This window comes from Camelus ferus, chromosome 13 (genome assembly GCF_009834535.1).
Source record: "Camelus ferus isolate YT-003-E chromosome 13, BCGSAC_Cfer_1.0, whole genome shotgun sequence".
NCBI classification, from domain to species: Eukaryota; Metazoa; Chordata; class Mammalia; order Artiodactyla; family Camelidae; genus Camelus; species Camelus ferus.
In genome coordinates this window covers 64,593,680-64,614,348 of record NC_045708.1, presented here as the reverse complement: position 1 = coordinate 64,614,348, position 20,669 = coordinate 64,593,680, and the positions used below count along the sequence as shown (strand labels likewise).

The 20,669-nt window shown below is 35.4% G+C and overlaps 1 protein-coding gene across 10 annotated transcripts in view; it reads left to right on the top strand.

Moving 5' to 3' along the window:
- COL24A1 (collagen type XXIV alpha 1 chain) overlaps positions 1-20,669 on the top strand; it is a 337,788-nt gene that overhangs the window by 52,801 nt on the left and 264,318 nt on the right. For all 10 annotated transcript variants that reach the window (XR_004325201.1, XM_032494719.1, XM_032494718.1 and 7 more), the window contains 2 exons: positions 5,868-5,921; positions 8,333-8,386. Coding sequence is in view for 9 of the 10 variants with exons in the window: in XM_032494719.1 (XP_032350610.1) it covers positions 5,868-5,921; positions 8,333-8,386 (108 nt within the window). In the remaining variant the exon portion in view is untranslated. The remainder of the gene's footprint in view (positions 1-5,867; positions 5,922-8,332; positions 8,387-20,669) is intronic.

Here is a 20,669-nt window from a genome sequence, read left to right as displayed (position 1 = left end):
AGATGATGCCACTTGTTTAGCTTGTGTTTCTTTCGTGGTTATTACTCAAAGTGATTTGATAGGTACTGAGCAACTCTTATTAGAGTGAATGTTTAAAGGTTTAAATAAAATCAGAAGAATATATTGTAGAGAAATAAACTCTTTTCAGCTATGACAATTACCAGCATATTCATAATGAAACTGAGCCACTGGGCAGGTCATATTAAACAAATAGTTATGGAAGCCATTTACTTTCTTCAGAAGAAGTCAGAGAGGAATATTAATCTCTTTTCTAAATCCGAGAATAATCATTTCGGCATTGGTAGGTAGAGCAATACCATTCAACAGATATTTACTTCGTCTGTGCTGTGGGCAAAGCAGAAACGCCAGTGTGTGTAACACAGTTGTCAGCTTACACTGCGATTATGGGGATACAGGAAGTGCATTTGTGGCTGTGTCTCATGGTAAAGTGAGACAAATGCCACTGAGAGATACCGAATAAGTGAATGGAAGACACATTTTCAAAGGTAAGAAAAATACTGCTTGAGGGGATCCCTATGAAAGATCACTGAAGGGTGAGCTGCTCAGGGTAGGTTCTTGTGGACAAAGTTAGTTAGAACCTAGGCCTCAAAGAATGGATAAGATTTTGGTAGGTGAAAGAAACTGGCGTGTTCTTTATATAGGAAAAACAGCAGTAAATGATAGAGCCAGGATTTTGAACCAGATTTTGTGCATTTAAAGCACAAACTCTTCTACAATGTTAGGCTGAATAATATTAGACAAACATAAGACCGAAGCTAGATGTGGGCAGGTTGTGGAGGCCTTAACTGTTAAACTGATAGTTCTGACTTTATCCTGTTCTCAGTGGGGAAGTTTGTAGGTTTATAAGCAGAGACCTTAATAGGGAAGTGGGTCTCGTAGCAGTCCCCAGAACAGACAGGAAGTTCCTGTTAGCATCTTGATGTTACAAGACGAGGGCATTATCTAGGGTGACAACAATGGAAATGTAAAGGGAAGGTAGGATTCAGGAGATACATTGAAGGAAGGTTTGGTGGAACTAGGAAATTAATTGGATAGACCAAGCAAAAAGGAAGAGGATTAAAAATGGCTCTAATGTTTCAAGCCTATGGATTGAGAGAATGACACCATTACTAAAATCAGTAATTAGGAGAGGAAATTGATTTTAGGAGAGGAAACCATGTTAAAACGTTTAAGGTGCTGTTGGCAATTCAGTAAGCTGTTGGAAAAGTTCAAGCTGAAATGAAGAAAAGAGGTCAAAGTAGGGGACATATTTTTGGACGTCTTGCCATCAGTATTTGAAGCTATAGAGTTGGATAATTTTCAAGGAAGGGATTTTGGCATAGAGTCAAGAGGCATCATGAGGAATATTTGCTTTGTGATTGCAGATGGGGAAAAACAGAAATGTGATAGAAGAGTCAGAGAGTTGGGAAATAAGAATAGAGTATACTGTCGTAAAAGCCAAAGATAAGAGTTTTGAAAAGACATTGATCAGCAGTGCCGAAAGCCTCAGAAGTCAAAGAGGATAAGGACTGAGAAAAAGTGGAGGAGATCCACTGGCTCTTCTAATGGGAAAGTCACTATCGAACTTTGGGAATCCTACTTCAGGATAGTCTTAATGGTAGATCGTAGAAGGCTAATGATGGAGTGAATGGTGATGAAATGATGAACTTGGTGCAGATTGTTCTTACTGCTTCTTGAAATGAAGTCTGAGGCCAGCCTAATTTTTCCTCTGTGAGCTCATGCAATTCTTTTGTTATCTTTGAAGTTCATTTCATTAAACCTGTTAGGTTCTGTATCCATTTTTTTTCCAGGAAACTTTTGATCTGAAGATTATTTTTACTTCATTATGGAAAAGTCTCCTTATATCCTCAGGTATTTTTCTTTTCCATTTTTCTATATCCTCCTTCAGGCACATCAACATGCATGTGTTAAATGTCCTTTGTGCTGACGGTACTTACTGTCTTCTCTGCAATCCTCTCTCTCTGATTGCTTTTTTCCAGTTCATTTTGTGTAAATTCGGTTCAGCTACTTCCATATCTCTTAACTGATTTTCAATTATAGTCACTTTTTATTTCTGGCATGGCTTTCATCTGTAATTGCTTCTGTGTTGCCCTTTCATCTTTCTTAAGCTCTTCTGGCTCACACTTCATTACCTTGGTTATTTTTATCTCATAACTCACTGAGCTCTCTTTTTATAGAAAAATAGCATCGTGACAGTCTTTAATCTGTAGTGAAGAACACAACTGAACTTTTTCTCAGTTGCATGGAGTAATTCATCTTCTGGTGAACGATTTTCATCTACTTTTAATTTATGTTTCTGTCCTCATACTTCCCTATCCTCTCAATACGTCTAGGTGCCTTGCTGGTTTCTTTCTGGTTATTACTTATTTTTAAAATAATGACGACGCTGTCTGGGCCACTATTCGTTTTAGAATAGTATGGGGAGAGGCAGAGGGAAGCAAGGTGGAGTGGTGCACAGCATCAGATTTAAGTTGCTGCCTTACACACTGTCTTTCCACATTGATTTTGTCCTCTGCCCAGAAACACATCTCTCATTTTCACTTGTAGTTTGTCATGAAGCCTTTTATATCACTCTGAGAAGTGATAAGATTTATGCTCTTGTCTTTTACCTCCTCTCATCACCAGAAATCTCCTGAGGTTAGGAGATTTGTTGTAGTTCGTAAAAATGATGGGTTTTCCCTCTTCACTTCTACCTGACTTAAACTCTTGGTTGTTTGAACTGGGTCTGTACAGGGTCATGAATTTTATCTCCTGTGTCTTTCCTATTCCCTTAAACATGACCATTATCAATAAAGGATTGCTGGAATGAACTTTCTGGACTAATAACTTTTAGATATCTGTAGCCTGTCCTAAGTTTGAGGTCTGAGGTTTTTTGCTTGTTTTTATTTCTGGTCATCTCTCAGCATCTTTCCTTACTCCAAAGTTTCTCAGTATTTGGAAGATAATCTTCATATTTTGTGGTTTGTGGTTGTGGTCCTTTCCTTGTTTCATCAGAGATGATTTCTTCTTCTTTTGGTGTTTTTTTGTTTTCGGTGGGTTTTGAGGGAAGAAGGGTGGTCTTAAAATGTTCTCATTCTGCCATCTTTTACATAAATTCTCCAGTGAGCCTTTTTTAAAAAAATTAGATCATGTCACTTATCTGCTTAAACTCGTCAGTGACGGAAGAATAACACACTTAGAATAAACTAAAAGCTCTTTATCATGACCCGTACAGTCACGTGTCCTCTGGCCCCTGGTACGTCTGCAACCCCATTGTGTTCCACTTTTCCTTATCGCCACTACTGGCTTTCTTTTAGCTCCGTAAAAAGACTATATTTTTATTTCTTTTGTTTTACTCATGCCCTCATTCATTTTATTCTTATTTTCTGGAATTTTATTTTCTCCTTTTTCTTAACTCCTCTTCATTTTTTAGGTCTCACTTAGCCCTTCCTCAGAGAAGCTTTCTCTGATACCGCAGTATAAACTAGGTACGCTTTGTTGATCTCTCTCCATTGACCGTTCTTTCCCTTCATGTCACTAATAAAAATGTATATTATGTGTTTGTTTGTTAACGTGTGTCTTTTTATCTCATTGTCAACTCCTGGAGAGTTGATGCTTACTAAAGTTTGTTGAGTGAGGGAATGAATGAATTGTAAAGGGAATTGTAGATGCAGGACTTCCAAGATTAGCTGACCAGACAGTATTATCTCTTAGAACTGTTGGTCTACTGAATACATTTGTCTTAATATATATATATTACCCTAGTAATAATCATATTACCCTAGTAATAATATTACTCTAGTAATAACATTATGCTAACATTGAGTGCTTGTGCCCATGCATACCTTTTAAAAAAAAAACTGCTCTATAGTTTACTGGTTAAGTTTCCTGGTTATAGTTTACTGCTGTGTATCATAGTTACAGGTATTTTATATGTAACATCTTTAATGCTCACAATAACCCTGAAAAGTAAATTTTTATCATCAATAGTTTAAAGGTGAGAAAACTAAGGCTTAGAAAAAGTAATTGACATGGCTAAGGTTGCTCAGCTGGTAAATGACTGAAGCATGATTTGACTCTAGTTTGGATTATTGCCATACCATTGCTCTTTTAATTGAAGTATACTTTCTCTTAATAACCTATAACATGATAGTTAAATGCCCTTCCTAGTATTTACTTTTATTTATAGAAAATAATTTTTTCTCGTCATGCCATATAAAATTACTTTCCTCCTCTGGTTTCTAGAAAATGTCTATTAGTAGTCAATTCACAAAGATTTGGAAATACAAAATTGTGAAGGCAAGTTAAAACTTATTTTTATTTATTGCTAATAAAAACAATTCAAATATTTTAATCACAGCATAAAGTGTATGTTTCCCCCCAGTATCTAACATGAACTCTAATGGTAACTGCTTTTTCAATGTCAATGGAGTACTGTTTTCTTTTGCCACAAAGTCGTGTGGTAGGGCAACAAACCAAACTATTTTGTTTTAATTTTGCATTTAGTTTTCTTTTCTTAGTTCTTATTTTTGAGAGCTTTAAATCAGCAGCTGTAAAGTTCTGATTATAACAGCAGAATCGAAACTAATCTGAAAAGAATTTCAAGTTTTTTTAATAAGTGAAAGTCAAATTTTAATGGAAGCTAGTGATGTAATAATAGCTATCAAAATGCATGAGTGGCTCAGGAGGAAGAATGCCCTCAGTTTGGTGTTGAATAGAAATATTACTTTTCTCAGTATTAGGAAATACAGGAAAGGTTTTTATTAAGTTAGTGGATAGGAGAAGGAAAAAAGAAAAGGAAAATGTACAGTCTGAAATATATAAAGAGCATTAGAAAACTGCAAAATGACTCTAGTGTAGATAAAGGATAATGTTTCAAAACGAGAGATGCTGCATGTAAATGAGGCTCGTTGGGGTCATGCTCCTTGTTAACGGTAGGGCTAATCATCTTGACCTTGATGTGTCTAACTTCAAAGCTCGTACTGTTTGTACTGCAGAAACGAATGAATGTTTGTAAAATGGACTAGGAGTAGGCTCTGAAGAAACTGAGAATAATGCCATGTCAGCAGAATGTTCAGTAACAATTAAATGAATGATTGAATATATATTAACCATATCCTAAATCAACATTTATTCTTCCAAAGTTGATAAAGTGAAAAAGATGACATAAGGTGTAATACGAGGCAGCAAAGGAGTAGTTTCCTATTTCTTATTTGATGTATTTCATCAGTTACATTTAAAGAACTCAGAATGCTTTAAAAATTGATCAGTTTTTGCTTTCATATTTTGTTTTTACAAAGCATTTAGCTCTGTTAGTGACCCCCTGGTATGCCGCACCTTGTGTAAGGCGGATTTATTACTGAACATACTAGAAGGGTCTCATTATAACAGTTTAACACATTACACAGATCCTTGGTATAAGTCTCCTAAAGAACAGAACATGGTCAGTGCTTTAATTTTTCAAGACAAGTCTTCTATTGCAGTGTGTTTGAAAAAACCTGTAATTGTTGGACTTCAAACCCTAAATTGAATTCCTCCTTCAGTAGTAAAAGTAAATTTAGGTAAAAAAACAAAAAAAAAACTTACCCACAAAACTACTAGTTATGGTCGCTGTAAAAACCAGATACAGTGGCCGTAACCGTAAGTCATAAACCTTCCTGCTGCCATTTCTGGCCAGATTAAAGAGGACGCTTGGGCTTCAGCTCTCACCCCTGCTGATTAGGGTGAGGGGCTTCATGTTATTTTGAAATCATCATCAGCTGGCAACAGAGGACTGAAAAAAGAGCCCTGGAGTGAGGCTCTTAATAGACTTGGGGGAAAAGCTGTGTCTGTCACCATGCCTAACATCTTGGCGTTTGTTTTCCAAGGGTCCTCCTGGCCCACCAGGTATCCCGGGTCCATCAGGAAGGAGGGGCCCACGGGTGAGTAGATGAGCGCCGTTTCTCCCTTGCTGTTAGCATTGGTCACTTTCCGGTGTGTGTTCCCTAGTATTGTACAGTTTGTGCTTCCTTTGGAAACCTGCCTGGACCTTCAAACTTAGCCCTACCTTTTGCCAATTCAAGAAAAGCTTAGGAATACATGTCACTAGTTTGAGTATGAACCCCCAGCCAAAGCATTCTCTGTGAACATGCTCAAGAAAGATGATCAGATTTGTAGATCAGTGGCTGATCTGGTGCTACTTGTAATATTATTCTCAGTTATAAAGTGATCCTCATCTGTGGTTGATAGTCCAAAGTGGGGTTCATTTGCTTTGGGAAATGAAGAAGAGTGGGCTGCCTTAAAATAGTGCATTCCTGGATTACATAGTGGAAAATATTGGAGCTATAAACTAGAAAAATCATTGTCCTGAGGGAAAAAGCTGCCTGAAGGATAAGCAGTATTCCCCACATTACACAGTTCCAACAGTAAGATTTATCGTGGTGTTAGAATTAGTTCCTTTCAGACCTAAAAAATAAATGTGGACTTTTACTAGCAGAAATTCTTCAAAGCACTAGAAAAAGAATTGTGATGGTTATAAAGACAAACGCAAATACAATAGATAATTCACTGTCTTTCTATCTTGATTTTTATTTATCATACAAATGGTAGAATGAAAAATTGCCCTGAAATATTACTTTCCATTGTCCATTTTTACATCAAGTTCTTGTCCGTATGAGGCAGAAGATGAATGCTTGCTGGGCTCTAGCTGTTTACCATTTCTTTCCTTTCTGTAAACTTAATGACCTGGCACATTCTTCCCAGAGTGTCTTCTGAACCTTGCCTGCTCTCCTTTAGCCAGGAAATCATTTGTCCCCCTGCCTCTCTGTCCGGAGACCCTGGATCCTACTTTTCTGAGGGACTGAGTTCATTCATCTTTGCACTGATTCCACCCCCTCTCCACTGCTAATGCCCTCTTCTCCCACAGCATGTCCTTTTTTTCTCCCTAGATTTCATCTTAATTGGCAACAACCAGAAACTTATCTTTTTTTTTTTAATCCCTTTGACTGATACTAATTTTTCCTGAAATTAATATCCTTGCTCACTCTTGCACTACTGAGCACTGTGAAATAATACTTTATGCCCATTGCCCCTACATCGATGTCGAAACTCATTTGTTAATCATTATAAATTTTTCCAGCTAATTTATTAATATTTATTTTTGAAGGCTACAGAAATGGGATGTCATGAAATCTCATTTTTTTTCCCCTGTGTTTTAATCTTGCTAGATAGCCTTTCAATGTTTGCATTGCTGGCACCCCTCTCCTCTCTGAAACACAATTCTCTACTAATTCAGAATTGAAAAGACAGATAAATAGAGAATTATTAACTGTTTATGTGTTAAGATAAACATATAGCTGAAGAGTACAGGGGTGGGAACCAAACCCAAATGGGTTTAGGAGGCCTGGAAACCTGGAAGGCTTTCTGGAGATGACTCTTAGTTCTACTTGTTGGTTGTGTGAACCTAAGTTTCCTCATTTATAAATGCGAGTAAATAACCAATGTGCAGGATTGTTACAAAGATTAGTAATTTTAGAAAAAGCATTACTTGCACATAGTATGTATTCAGTAAATAGAAGCAATTATTAAATTCAAATTAACAAAGACTCATTGAGAGGCCATTATGTGCTGAGTATGATACTGATAATATTTTAAAAAATTGTCTTTTCAAAGAATTTATAATCCTGGAACTTAATAGCACATGTCATAAGGAAATTAAAGTAGCAATGAAATATTTAAATAACAGAACAGTATAAGAAATGTCCCAAGGCAATTAATTGCAAGTGAATTTTACATGCAGCAAGTTCTGTGGAAGTTAGTAGGAAAGAGAAATCACTTCATGCTGGTGTAGCCAGGATTTAACAATGAGATAGGATCTCTGCTGACGCTTGAGGAATGATTTGGAACAGGTAAAGGGGGGCAAGGTTAAATGATGTTAAGTCTTTAAGGCATCTATCGCAGCATAATTAAAAACCCAAGTGCAGAAAGGATTACCACATGCAGAGAGGAGAGTAAACAATTGCACTTTATTTTTAGGCTTCTTAGTCTACACAGCTTTTAGAAGTAGTGCTAAGCAATGTGACTGGACATAGGGGTGGTTAAGAAGGGACGTGAAGAACAACACCTCAAGGTGGTGTTTTGAAGTGAAAAACGAAAACCACAGTTCTGCTCTATAATAATGTCTTTTCCAAGACTGAAATATCCAAGATCTCGGAAAAGTTAAAGACCTTGGTAAAACTAATATATTCATTCTAATGAATTATGTTATATAATATTTACTTGAATGTTATAATAAACACTGTTATTTGTATCTCGATCTCTTCTAAGAATGATCTGACTCTTTTACCATTTGTAGGGCATCCCAGGGCCACATGGAAATCCTGGGTTACCTGGATTACCAGGTCCAAAGGTGAGTGATTACTAGTGAGTATCAACATGATTTTCCTGACATTTTTAAGGAAGGTCTTTAACTTTTAAAGCCTGCCTTAGGATACTGAGGATCTCTCCAGAGCACGATTCTTCAACAAGATTATCGTAGCCTGGCCGAGAGCCAGGTCCCTCTGAGAGCCCATCTCACTTGGGTTTATATAGATAGTGGCGATGTCAACCACCTGCCTGCTTTGGTATTCCAAAGTCTTTATTGTCACAAAATGATGGCAATATACAGAAACCTCTGAAATACATAGATTGTGATTTGAATGATTTTCCTTAACTCAGGGCCATTTTGATACATGAAATAAGTGATATTTTATTTCCTCTGTGTATTTCCCGGTTCCACAGCTTCCCTAGTATTTTCCCTTGAAAAAGGATCTGTGAGGATAATGCTTATAGGATCATATTTTTATAAAAACAACTAATCTGAAAGCCTGTGTGTGTGTATGTGTATATATATGAGCGTACCTAGCGCTGTATGGGAGGAGCATGATCGATAATTGTGGGTAGATAGTAGTATGAATATAGAAAAGAAGAATGGAAGAATATCTACCAGGCTGGTTACCTTGAGAGGAGGTACGGAAGTGGAAAGATAATTGAATTTATATACATACACACGCACATACACAGATAAGCATTAGAGTTTTGGTTGCCAGTAACATCATGAATATCTCAGGGTCATTAATAATAATAAAAATAACCACTCAGAGTATTAATTATCCCACTCAGAAGTAATCATATAGATGTAATCATATGGATTAAGAAAGGACAGAGGTCAAGAACACAGGTGTTTTGGAGGCTAAGTGACTTGGGTTCAAGTCCTAGCCCCCTTGATGTGTATGACAAGAAGCCAAGTACTTGCTTAGCTACTTTTAGCTTCGCTTCTTCTCCCAAACAGGGAAGATCATAGTATGTCTTCACAGGGCTGGGGTGCAGGCTCAATAAATGTGAGCAAAGCTTGAAGGGTTACTAGTGCTAACATGTCATAAGTAGTCTCATTATTATTGATAAGTAGTAATGACAGCAGATCATATAAATCTGAATTTCTCTAACTTTCTTATCGCTGTCAACATATTTCTGAGTTAAAAAAAAAGGCTCAGAGAGGAAAAAGGCTTTTAAATAAAATCTAGATGTATAACACAGCGAGAAGAGACAAGTGACTTCTAAAGAAATTAGAAGTTCATTTTTAAACCTGTGATAGCCCATGCCCTTCATGCTTTTGTCTGGGGACTTAAAGGATGTTTAGACTAGGGAAAGGTTAAAGCTATGAAGGGCCAGCTCCAGGTTCTCCACAGAGCTGAAGTTCTGGGGGGCTCACCGTCCTGCTGACAGCCTCACTTCCACAGCAGGAAGGAAGACAGGACAGAGGGGGTGTTTCCACCAGGCTTGTGCTGTCCTCCCCTTCCCCGGCCTCAGCCAGTAGGAAACAGCTACACAAAACAAGTGAAAGGCATGGAGGAAAGGGTGAGGAGAAACGGAGATGCAGAGAGTGAAAAGCCTTTCCTTGAACTGACTGTCTTAAAATGCGTATTCTTATTCAGGAGAAAATACTTGAGAAAATGACAAACTTTGTATCAAAAATTATCATTGTCCCAAGATTAAAAACAGGATTTTTTATTTTTCAGTGTTGACTAGTATGAATGTGTCTAGGTAAAATGATCTAGGAGAGATGAAAATTTGAATCTCATGATTTTTCTTTATATTCCACACTGATAAATATAATACTAATTTTGACTATAGCTATTTACCAATGATATATTTTTGTGAACCCATATATGAGAGAATTCAAAAACTCTACTGTTAATTTGCTAGCAACTAATTAAACCTCTTGGGAATGTAATCGTATGGATCTGTTATTAGGCTTTAATTCATGTTTAATAATTTGATAACCATGTTCAAAACAGCCAAAACTGACCATGATTTGTTTTAACTGCACATGTTTGTGGAGGACATTAGATTGTGACAGGTGTTAAAAATTACCTCTATGTCTTAAGTGCATCAACTAAATCTTATAGTGTATGGTTTGTCGAAACCAATTTTCCTAGAAATTTAACATGCACTTTAAAGTAATCAAGATTAATAGAACATTCAAGGATTATACTTTATAGTCCTTACATTTATTCAAGACAGTGCAATAAAAAGGCAGATTTCATGCTCTTGAACAATACATTCTGACATGTAATCACAGGATTTATTTTCCTTCAGTGAACAAAGACTACATGTAAATTAAGGGATTTTAGAATATAAAGACAGTTTCAGCATTTTTCTTTTTTCAGTTATTGTTTAACAAGAATAATATAGAATTATTGACCTTTAGGAAAATTGTATAAGGTCAACTTGTCACCTGCACAACAAGTCATCTCCATTTCTCAAAAGGGGTTACCTGAACCTATGATAGAGAGCAAATCAAGGCAGCTGCAAGTTTGGAAAGGTTTAACTGAAATGGAAAATGCAATGCATTATGGAACCCTAATATAGGCATATTTGGATTAATGTGCTTTATAGAAATCGTTAGAACTAAAAGAGCCCTTACATGAGTTAATGATGGGAAGCACGTAACACTCCTGGTAGAATACTCGTGCATGGGTGACACTTGAGAAAATATTAATTCCTCCAAAAAAAAAGAACTGCTTATGAGGTAACTAGGCTAATTGGAAATGCAACTTTTACTGAAAATACCGTATTTATTATTTGTTAAATAAGCAAAAACAGTCTTGTGGTTCTTATGAATGAAAGTACCTTAAGATAGTCTTATAAATAGAACATATTTCTATACTATCTTAAAGTTTATGAGAATAAAGCTTATTTTGCTAAAATACTCTAGATTAATGCAAAAACTAACCCATTTTATTTTGTTACGCTTTTACAGTTGAGTTAGTATTTATCATAAAGGACAAAAAGTGTAAACTGATCTTTGGTAGTTCTCAACTCTGTTCAGGCAAAATGAGTTCTCACATACAAATTTGTCTTCCTTAATAGATTCTTTGTTAGTTTTTAATGAAAAAGAATATATGTATGTATATGCATGACTGAGACATTGTGGTGTACACCAGAAATTGACACATCATAACTGACAGTATTTCAATTTAAAAGAAAAAAGATTCTTGGTCACTTAGATGCGGGGACCAATCTTATTCTTCTTTACCTCTGTGACTAGCCCAGTGCCCAGCGTGTGTTGGGCACCCAGTAAATGTTAAACTAAACCAATAAGCCAATTTAAGATTAATAGCAAGGCACTGGCATCGTTAGGGAAAGAGAACTAGCTGATTATGCATCTGATATCTGACAACTATTTTACATAGGGCATTTATTCAGTCTCAATTAAGAATATGATTCAAAGTAGGCTTTATTACCTTCTGCTTTGCGCAGAAGAAAACATACTCAGAGAGGTAAGTACTTAACGCAGGTAACACAGAGGTAACTGGTATCAGAATTGGATCTGTTTCACTCTTTCCCTTACAGCAGTTTGTCTCTCCCGACATAGTGAGGCGTTCATTTATAAAACAGCATCTTAAGGGGGAAAGGTGGCATTTGGGGCAACCTAATGGAATTTAAAGAGTTTCTGAATTCATTTAATAATAGTAACAAAATGTGTCCATTCCAAGCTTCCGGCTTACCCTGTGGATACTGGTAATAACCTGTAAACCCCATGAAGAGTGAAACTATGCTCTAGTCCCTCAGAACTGTGTTGTTAAATTGTTAAAATAGCAGAATGCCACACAAAAATTTAGTGGATATATAGCATTTTTTTCAGCATTAGTAGGACTAAGTGCTTTAAAATAGAAAAAGACTGTTGAGCTCTTTTAGCTGAAATCATTAACTGGAATCAGGAAACTAATGGTAGAAATACTGCCTTTCTAAAAAAACACAAAGTAAATTCTATTATTTGCTAGAGAGAATGACTTTCTTCTTGCCACCAAATTGCCATCTAGGTCCACAGTTTATCATATTTTATCACATTTATTTATTTAATGAACTTTATATGCAGCATAATGGAAATTTTTATTACTATTAAACACATGATCAATTATTCAGCAGCTCTTTGGCCATAGTAATGAGAGCAGAGTCTAGATTTTCAGTCTACTCTAAATTTTTAATTCTAGTCCGGGCAATCTGTGTCCAGGTAGTTCCTTTCCCAAAAATGCTTCTTAAAGGCACCCCTTCCCACAGACATTCACAGCTTACATTGCTTTAGTCAAGTTCAATAATTCCTTCAAATTTAATCCAGTTAAATGAAGACCTCTGATAAGCTACAATAACAATGTCCTGTTAGTAATAGTAAGTGAAATGTTATTAATAATGTTAAATATTAAATCCCAAAGAGTATAACTTAGTGCTATATTCTATTCCTGGTTTTGACCCTATGTTCCCATGTCTCCATTATGTATTTCTTTTAAAGTCCCATTTTCTTTGCATGTAAATTAAATAAATACATTGTGTATAGATGCTGACCCATTCTAAGAATTTTTTTACTGAATCAAAGTGCTACGAAAAATTTTCAGTCCATCATTCTGAAAATGTAAAGAATGATACAATGCTGAAGACTGAGGTGCACCTATTATTCTAAAACATAGGGATGTTTTTATAAAGGACCAGCCAAAATCATATCCTTTCCTTTGATTCTATGCTTGTGGTTTCACGGTTAAACTATGACAAATGGATTAAAAGATTCTTCCTTCTAGCTATCAAAGGCTGTTAGGGTCGTATCAAAAGGATTCAGGGGCCAATTTGAAAAGGCTTTCACTAGCCAAAGATTGGTGTAATTTGAGCATCATTAAAGATAATAACTGTAGTGGATTGAATCACATTGTCTCTAAATCCATTAGTTATAATGATGCTAAAAACAGACAAACCCTCATTGATCACCTGTAGAGTATTCTAAGGAATTGCATCTATGAGATTGTCAAATCCTCTGACACCAACTGAATATTCAATTCAGTTCATTTCTGACACCACTCCAAGTTAGTGTCAAATTCTGCAGATTTAAGGGCTCAGTACCACAAGACTCCCCACACTTGAGATGCCAGCAGCAGATGGGTTGCCAAGGCTGCTCACTTCTGCCTGGCTGACTACATGTTCAGGGATTCCCACAATCTCTTCCTTTCCCAAGTTTGATATTTTGCTAGAACAGCTCACAGAACTCAGGAAAACACTTGAATCAGGTTTACCAACTTATTGTAAAAAATGCAACTCAGAAGTAACTAAATGGAAAAGATGCATAGGGCAAAATATGGAAAGTGGAAGCCCAGAGCTTCCATGCCCTTTCCAGGTGCATCATCTTCCCAGCACATCAGTGTGTTCACCTGCCTGGGAGCTCTTGGAATATCCTTGTTGAAGAGTTTTTGTAACCCAGTCTCTACCACTTCCTCCTCTTCCTAGAGGTGGAGGAGGGAATGGGGCTAAATTCCTACCCTCTAACATTTGTTTGCTTTCTGTCCTGAAGCTATCTAGCTTCCCTTCTCCAGTCATCTCATTAGCATAAACTCAGATGTGGTCAAAAAGGACTTGTTATGAATAACAAAAGATACGCCTGTGACTCAGGAAATTCCAAGGATTTTAGGAGCTCTGTGCCAGAAACTAGGGGCAAAGACCAAATATATATTTTTATTTTTACCACAATGTCATTATTTTGAAAAATGGTAAATAGAAGAAAAACAAAGGGAAAGAATACAACTTTTTTTATGAAATTGTCTTGCTTTTTTTTTTTTTTTAATGGAATTGTACCTTAGGACAACCAAATAGCTGATGAAGGGAAGTTTCTCTTTACAGAAAAGCTAGCAAATGAAGAAAGAATGCTAGAACTAAAAATCCCATTTTTGCAATCCTGATGAAGAAAAGGTTGAGAAACAATAAAAAAAAAAAAAAAAAATCTGAGGAAGTCCGAAGGCCTTGAGGCAGGGGGCTGCTTGGCAGTCTTTGAGGCATAGAGGTAAGTGGTAGGAGATAGATGATGAGATAGCAGGAACCAGATTAAGTCAAATTTGTAGGTAAGGATTTTGGTTGAATTTTAGTCTGTGTTGGATATTCGTTGGAGAGTTCTAAGTAGAAAAAGACATGCAGTTTATGTTGTGGGGGAATAGTTCTGGCTGTCACAGAGAATGGATTGGTGAAGGGAAAAGGCAGAAATAGGGGTCCCAGTTTGGAGACGACTTCTCTGGTCTACCCCAGCTCTTGCCATGGGTGAGGATGGCGTGGACCAGAGTGCTAACAGTGGAGATGTTGTGAAGTGGTTGAAGTCTAGATGTATTTTGAGGTACAGTCAACATAATTGCTGACAGGTTACATATATTAGGGAGAAGAGTCAAAGGTAATCTAAGGCTTAAGCAGTTAAACAGCTGGAACGGTGGGAGTTACCATCTACTGAAATGAGGAGGAACGTGATTTCAGGTTTTTATTTGTTTGCTTTGTTTTTGCCTGGGAGGAAATCAAGAGTTTTATCAGTGTTTTCAGGGAACCAACTTTTGGCTTTGTTAATTTTTTTCTGTGGACTGTTGAATATTTCATTGATTTTTAGCTCTATTCTAATATAATTATTTAAAGCTGTGAATTTCCCTCTAAGGACTAATATAACTGTGACCCAAAATTTGATATGTTGCATTTTAATTATCATTCAAGTTGAAATACATGCTTTCTTCTTTACTCAAGAGTTATTTAGAAATACATTGTTTTGTTTAATGTCCATCAGTTACAAGCTTTCCTAGTTACCTTATTGTTGGTGGTTTCTAATTTGGTTCCATTGTGGTCAGAGAGCACACAATGGGAGTTTAATCTTTTAAAATTTATTGAGGCATTTTATAGCACAACATGTGATCTGTCTTGATAAATATTCACATGAACTTAAACAGATTATGTATGTGGTATTTGTTGGGTGTAATTTTCTATAAATGTCAAATAGATTATGGTGGTTGGTGGTGGTGGTCAAATATCTAGTTGTTTCATTAATTATTGAGGAAAGTGTTTTGAAATATCCAGCTGTGATTTAGGATTTGTCTATTCATTTAGCATTTAGGGAGTGTTTGGTTAGTGTCTGCTCCACGTATTTTGCAGCTCTTGTGTGATGCATGTGTATTTAAGGATTGTTATGTCTTCCTGATGAACAGACCCTTTTATCATCAAATGTCTCTCTTTATCTTTAGTAATATTCCTCTTCTTAAAGTCTAATTTGATAGGATAGAGCCACATCAGCTTTTTTATGCTTATTGTCTGCCTGGTATATATATGTCTTCTTCTCACTTATCTATATTTAAGTTGCACCTCTTAGAGTCTTTGTCTAGTTGGGTTTTACATGTTTATCCAGGTTGATAATCTCTGATTTTTAACTGGAGTGTTAAGTCCATTTACATTTGGGTAATTTTGGTATGATTGCATCTCAGTCTTCTGCATTGTCATTTCTTTGCCATTTATCCCATATATTCTTTGTTCCTTTATTCCTTTTTTCTACCTTCTTTTGGGTTAATTAAATATTGTTTATTATTCCATTTAATTTCTCTATTGGCATTTCAGCTGTATCTCTGATTGATTTTAGTGATTGCTCTAGGGATTGCAATATGCATTATAACTTACTGTAGTTTGCTTAGAGTTAATATGGTAACACTTCAGGTAAAATATAAGACTCTTGTTATGATTATGTTTACTTGCTACCCCCATCCTTTATGTTTTGTTGTCATTTATTTTATACCTATTCATTATAAACCCAAGAGTACAATGCAATAATTTCTGTACTAAGTAATCAGTGTTTTAAGGAAATTAAGAGAAGAAACAACAAGGGAGTTACTCATATTTCCTCACTTATTTTTATTTCCAGAGTTCTTTATTCCTTCCTGTAGATCTAAGTCTATCTAGTGCCACTTCTCTTTAGCTAGAAAAAATTCCTTCAATATTTCTTGGAGTGCAGTTCTCCTGGTGATGTTTTCCCTTACTTGAAATTTATTTTGTCTACATGTTTTTGAAGGATAGTAAAAAAAAAAAAAATTAATAGAGTATAAAAATCTTTGAGAATGTTTTTCTTTCAGCACTTTAAAGATGTCTATTGTTCTCATCTTTTGGCCTCTATTGTTTCTGATGAGAAGTTAGTCATTATTCACATTGTTATTCCCCTCAATAAAATGTGTCGTTTTTCATGTGATGCTCTTGATTTTTTTCTCTTTGGCTTTTAACACCTTTACTATGATGTATATAGACGTGGTTTCCCTTAGATATTTCTTATCTGGGCTTCACTAAATGTTTTATATCTGTAAAAAAAATTTTTTTTTAAACAAATTTGGAACATCTTTGGTCATTATTTCTTCAAATAATCTTTCTGTCCCATTATTTCTCTCCTCTCCTTCTGGGATTCCATTTACAAGTATGTTAGGCCATTTAATATTGCCCCACAGGTCACTAGATCTCTATTCATTTTTTACATGTATTTTTTTCCTCTTCTTCAGATTAGATAATTTCTATGGATCTGCCTTTAATTTCACTAACCTGTACTTCTGGCTTCTCCAATATAGTGTTAATCTCCTCCAGTAAATTTTTTATTTCAGATAGTGTATTATCAGTTCTAGGTTTTTTCTTGGCTCTTTTTATATAGTTTTCATCTGTCTGCTGATATTTGTCTGTTCATTCATCGTGATCATGTTTTCCTTTAAGCCCTCAAACAAATTTATAATAGTTAATAAAATCCTCAATTACTAATTCCAACATCTAGGTCTTCTTGGAGTTGGGTCTGTATTGACCCCCCCCCCTTTTTTTTTAACCTCAGATCAGATTTTCCTTTTCTTTGCATGTCTAGAAAAAATTGATTACATACTGGTTTTTGGATAATATGTGGATCTTTAGCTTCTGTTATCTTTCTTTTAAATCCATTGGAGACTTGCTTTTGTTCTGTAGGCACGTAAATAACTGGCTCATCATCTTAAAATTATGCAGGTTTGGAAACTTTTTTTTAAAAGTTTTCAACTTTTTTTTAAAAGATCTAATTCAGTTTTGCTCAGTGTTAGTGCAAGTCTATTAGTCTGAGAATATAGTATTTGCTTCTAGAGTATAGCCCTTCCTCAATTTCAGTGTAAAGGTGTTTACCAAACAATTTACCGTGTTCCTCTAAAGTGATGTGGCTCGAACACTGAACTATTTATCCTGTAGTGACCAGAGGCTGAAATTTATGGTCAGTTCTTTCCGCCTTTCAGTTACTGCCTTCTGCTGAGCTTTTTGGAATCTATTTCATGAAAGCACAAGTCAGGATTAGTCAAGAATTGAAAAAAATCTATATTCAAGTTCGGGGGGAGGCTTGCTTCCTTGCTTTCCTTTCTTCCTTTCTTTTCTTCTTTTCTTCCAATTTTCTCCCTCAATTTACAGTCATTCTGGTAGCCTCATACTCTGTCCTCTGATACCATTGGACAAAATGTTTATGGTTTTCTGCTAGAATTCTTGCCACTTTGTGTAACCTGGAAAGTGTCTTTAGGAGAAAAGCTGTAAGAACGTATGTTACATCAGTGTGGTTTCTTCTTTCAACAGTTGAATCTTCTCTAGTCCTGTTTTCTATTGCTCTCCCATGCATTCAGATAGTTGTTTTATGTATCTTGTCTTGACCTTACAATTGTAATCTGCAGGAGGATTAGTTGTATACATGCTAGTCTGCTACTGCCTGAACTAGAATTTCCAAGAGTTCCTTTTTGATCATATTCAATTTGAGATGACTATTTAATATCCAAGTGGAGGTATGAAAAGGGTTCAGGGGAGATACCATAGTTAAAAATGTACATTTCAGAGTCATCAAATTCCAGTTTATATAGAATTTAAAGCTTATGGAATTGGTGAAGTCACCTGGGCAATCAGTGTAGACAGAAATGGTTCAGGACTGAGTCTTGGGGTACTTCAGAGTTTAGTATATGAAGAAGATAAACTAGCAGTAGGAACTGAGAAAGAATGACCAATGAGGTAGAACAGTAGTAGGGAAAAAGCCCTTGTAAAGGAGGTCCAAGAGAGAATGGGAGGAGAGGAAGTCTTCTAGTTAACGTAGACAACTTTCTAGAAGTTTTGCTCTAAAAGAGAATAGTATAATGGGGCAGAGAGATGTGAAGAGAGATGTGGGCTCAAGGAAAGTTGTTTTAAGATTGGCAAAATTAGTGTATTTACTTGGTGATGGCAATTATTTTAGAGAGAAGTTAAAATTAAAATAATGTAGGGAAGATAGTTCACCAATGATGTCCTGGTGAGAAATCACGGTGTATTTGGTTATTAAGGCAGAGTATTTTGGAACACATTTAGGTGAGGTAGTGAATTTGGTTATGAGAGCTTGTGAAAGTTGAAAGCAGGATAACCAGCTGAGAGTGAAGAGAGAGAAGTTATGAAATAATCATCTATGAAAATGGGAAAGTGAATTGACTAAGGCAATTATTGGACAAATCAATGTAAGAAGTCTTGAATTTCAATTGAGATTTGTCAGCATGATTGTTTTCTCTTAATCACATTTACCTGCTAAGGGCAGGGGCAGAGTAGGTAGAGAGTTTATATTTAAGAATTTCCAGGTAAGATCATAAAACTGGAGGAGAAAGAGTTGGTGGCATCATTTACGTATTCAAGGAAGCGATTATAAGACACTGGTATTTAAGCTGGCTAGGGATGGGCAGTGAGGCCACGTGGGGATGAGAGAGTGAATATGTAGTGGGATCACTTATTAGCAGTTCCAGTGGATCTAATACTTATTAAAATTGTAAGGGCTTAGAGAGAATGGGCTAAAAAGATAGGAAGTATTGGTTAGAGAGTATAATGCTTAAAATTGAGATTATGGAGCTTGTGTAATGTTATTATTGGTAATATTAAAGCCAAGAATATTCAAGTTATACTACCTCACGATCATGTCGTTTAGTGTTTCCTTTATGGAACTTTCCCAATTTAGCTCATTCATACAGTGAATTTTTTAATTCCAAATTCTTTTTATTAAAATTTTGCTGTCCCATCAATAATTCATTTAAGAGTTGCATTCTCTGCTTTTCAAGATGGCTATAATTGTAACATTTATTTTAATAATGATTATCTTTAGTTCTATTATTTTTAGTGCTAACTACTAACATCTGTATATCTATAGAGATTTTAATCCTTAATCTTTCAAGCTAATCTAGGTAGGTATTATTATTCCCATTTCACAGAAGAGAAAATTCAAGTTTAGACAGATTAAATGATTTGTTTAGTCTTTTCACTCTAAATCCCAATGCTCTTTCCATTATATTGTGGGACTATAATCTGATAAATCTGTTCTAACATCTTAATGGGCCTAATACCTTAGGGAGTTTTTCTGCTTAGGCAGAGGGCCTTCTAGGGATCCGTAACAGTCTAAAAGAGCTACTCTGATAATGATGATTTTAGCTCTATAACCGATCAGTGAGGTAGGTGGGATTTTTGTCATCCTTTGAGTAATAAATTATAGGCAAATTCCTTTTCCTCTTAGTCATACTAAAAAAGGATATATAGTTCCTTTAATAAAAATCATGTAGGAGTAAGTAAAAGTATTGAAGGTCAAATTCAATTATGATTAATTAGTTAATGAAGATTATTTTTAATTCCAAGGAGGTTATGAAAAGTCAATGAAATGTGGCTAAAACTGTATCAGAAATCACAGAATTAATACAAAATGAGGGGAAAAGTAAGTGAAATTTTGGATTGTTCTACTTAAATTTAAGCCCTACTTTGACATTTCAAGCAAAGTTGGCGTGTTAAATAATCTCTGACCCATACATTTTATACTGGCCAGGTTAAAAGCATTTTCTTCATGCTGACTTAAGTTTCTGGTTCTAGAACATGAGTTGATCATTTACCTCAAGCATATTTGTGTGGCAGTAAAAAGCCACACAAATTAGACATGTATCTCTTTAAATTTGTCAAGATGTAGAAAGCTTGTGAATAAGAAAAATCTGTCTTTACATTTAATTTTACTGCTTAATTGATTACTTTCTGCCACTTTCAATTTTTTTTTTAAAGTAAAAGATGAAATGTCAAATTAGATAATGATGTCAAGAAGGCTGAAAGATAATGATATTAAGGAAGTTGGTATATAATAGATAACTCATATAAGACCTAAAAATAAGAATTTTTAGTGTGAGAATTGCAAGTAAAAGCATTGCATAAAAGTTTTATTATATTCACATTTCTCAAGGGCTATCATTTCTTAAGTTCTTTCTAAATTTGTTTTTTATATTGCCTCAAGTCAATTGGTTAGGCTTTATATTAGAAGATTAAAGTATACTAAAATTGATAAGTGCAATTTTTATTTAATAGACATA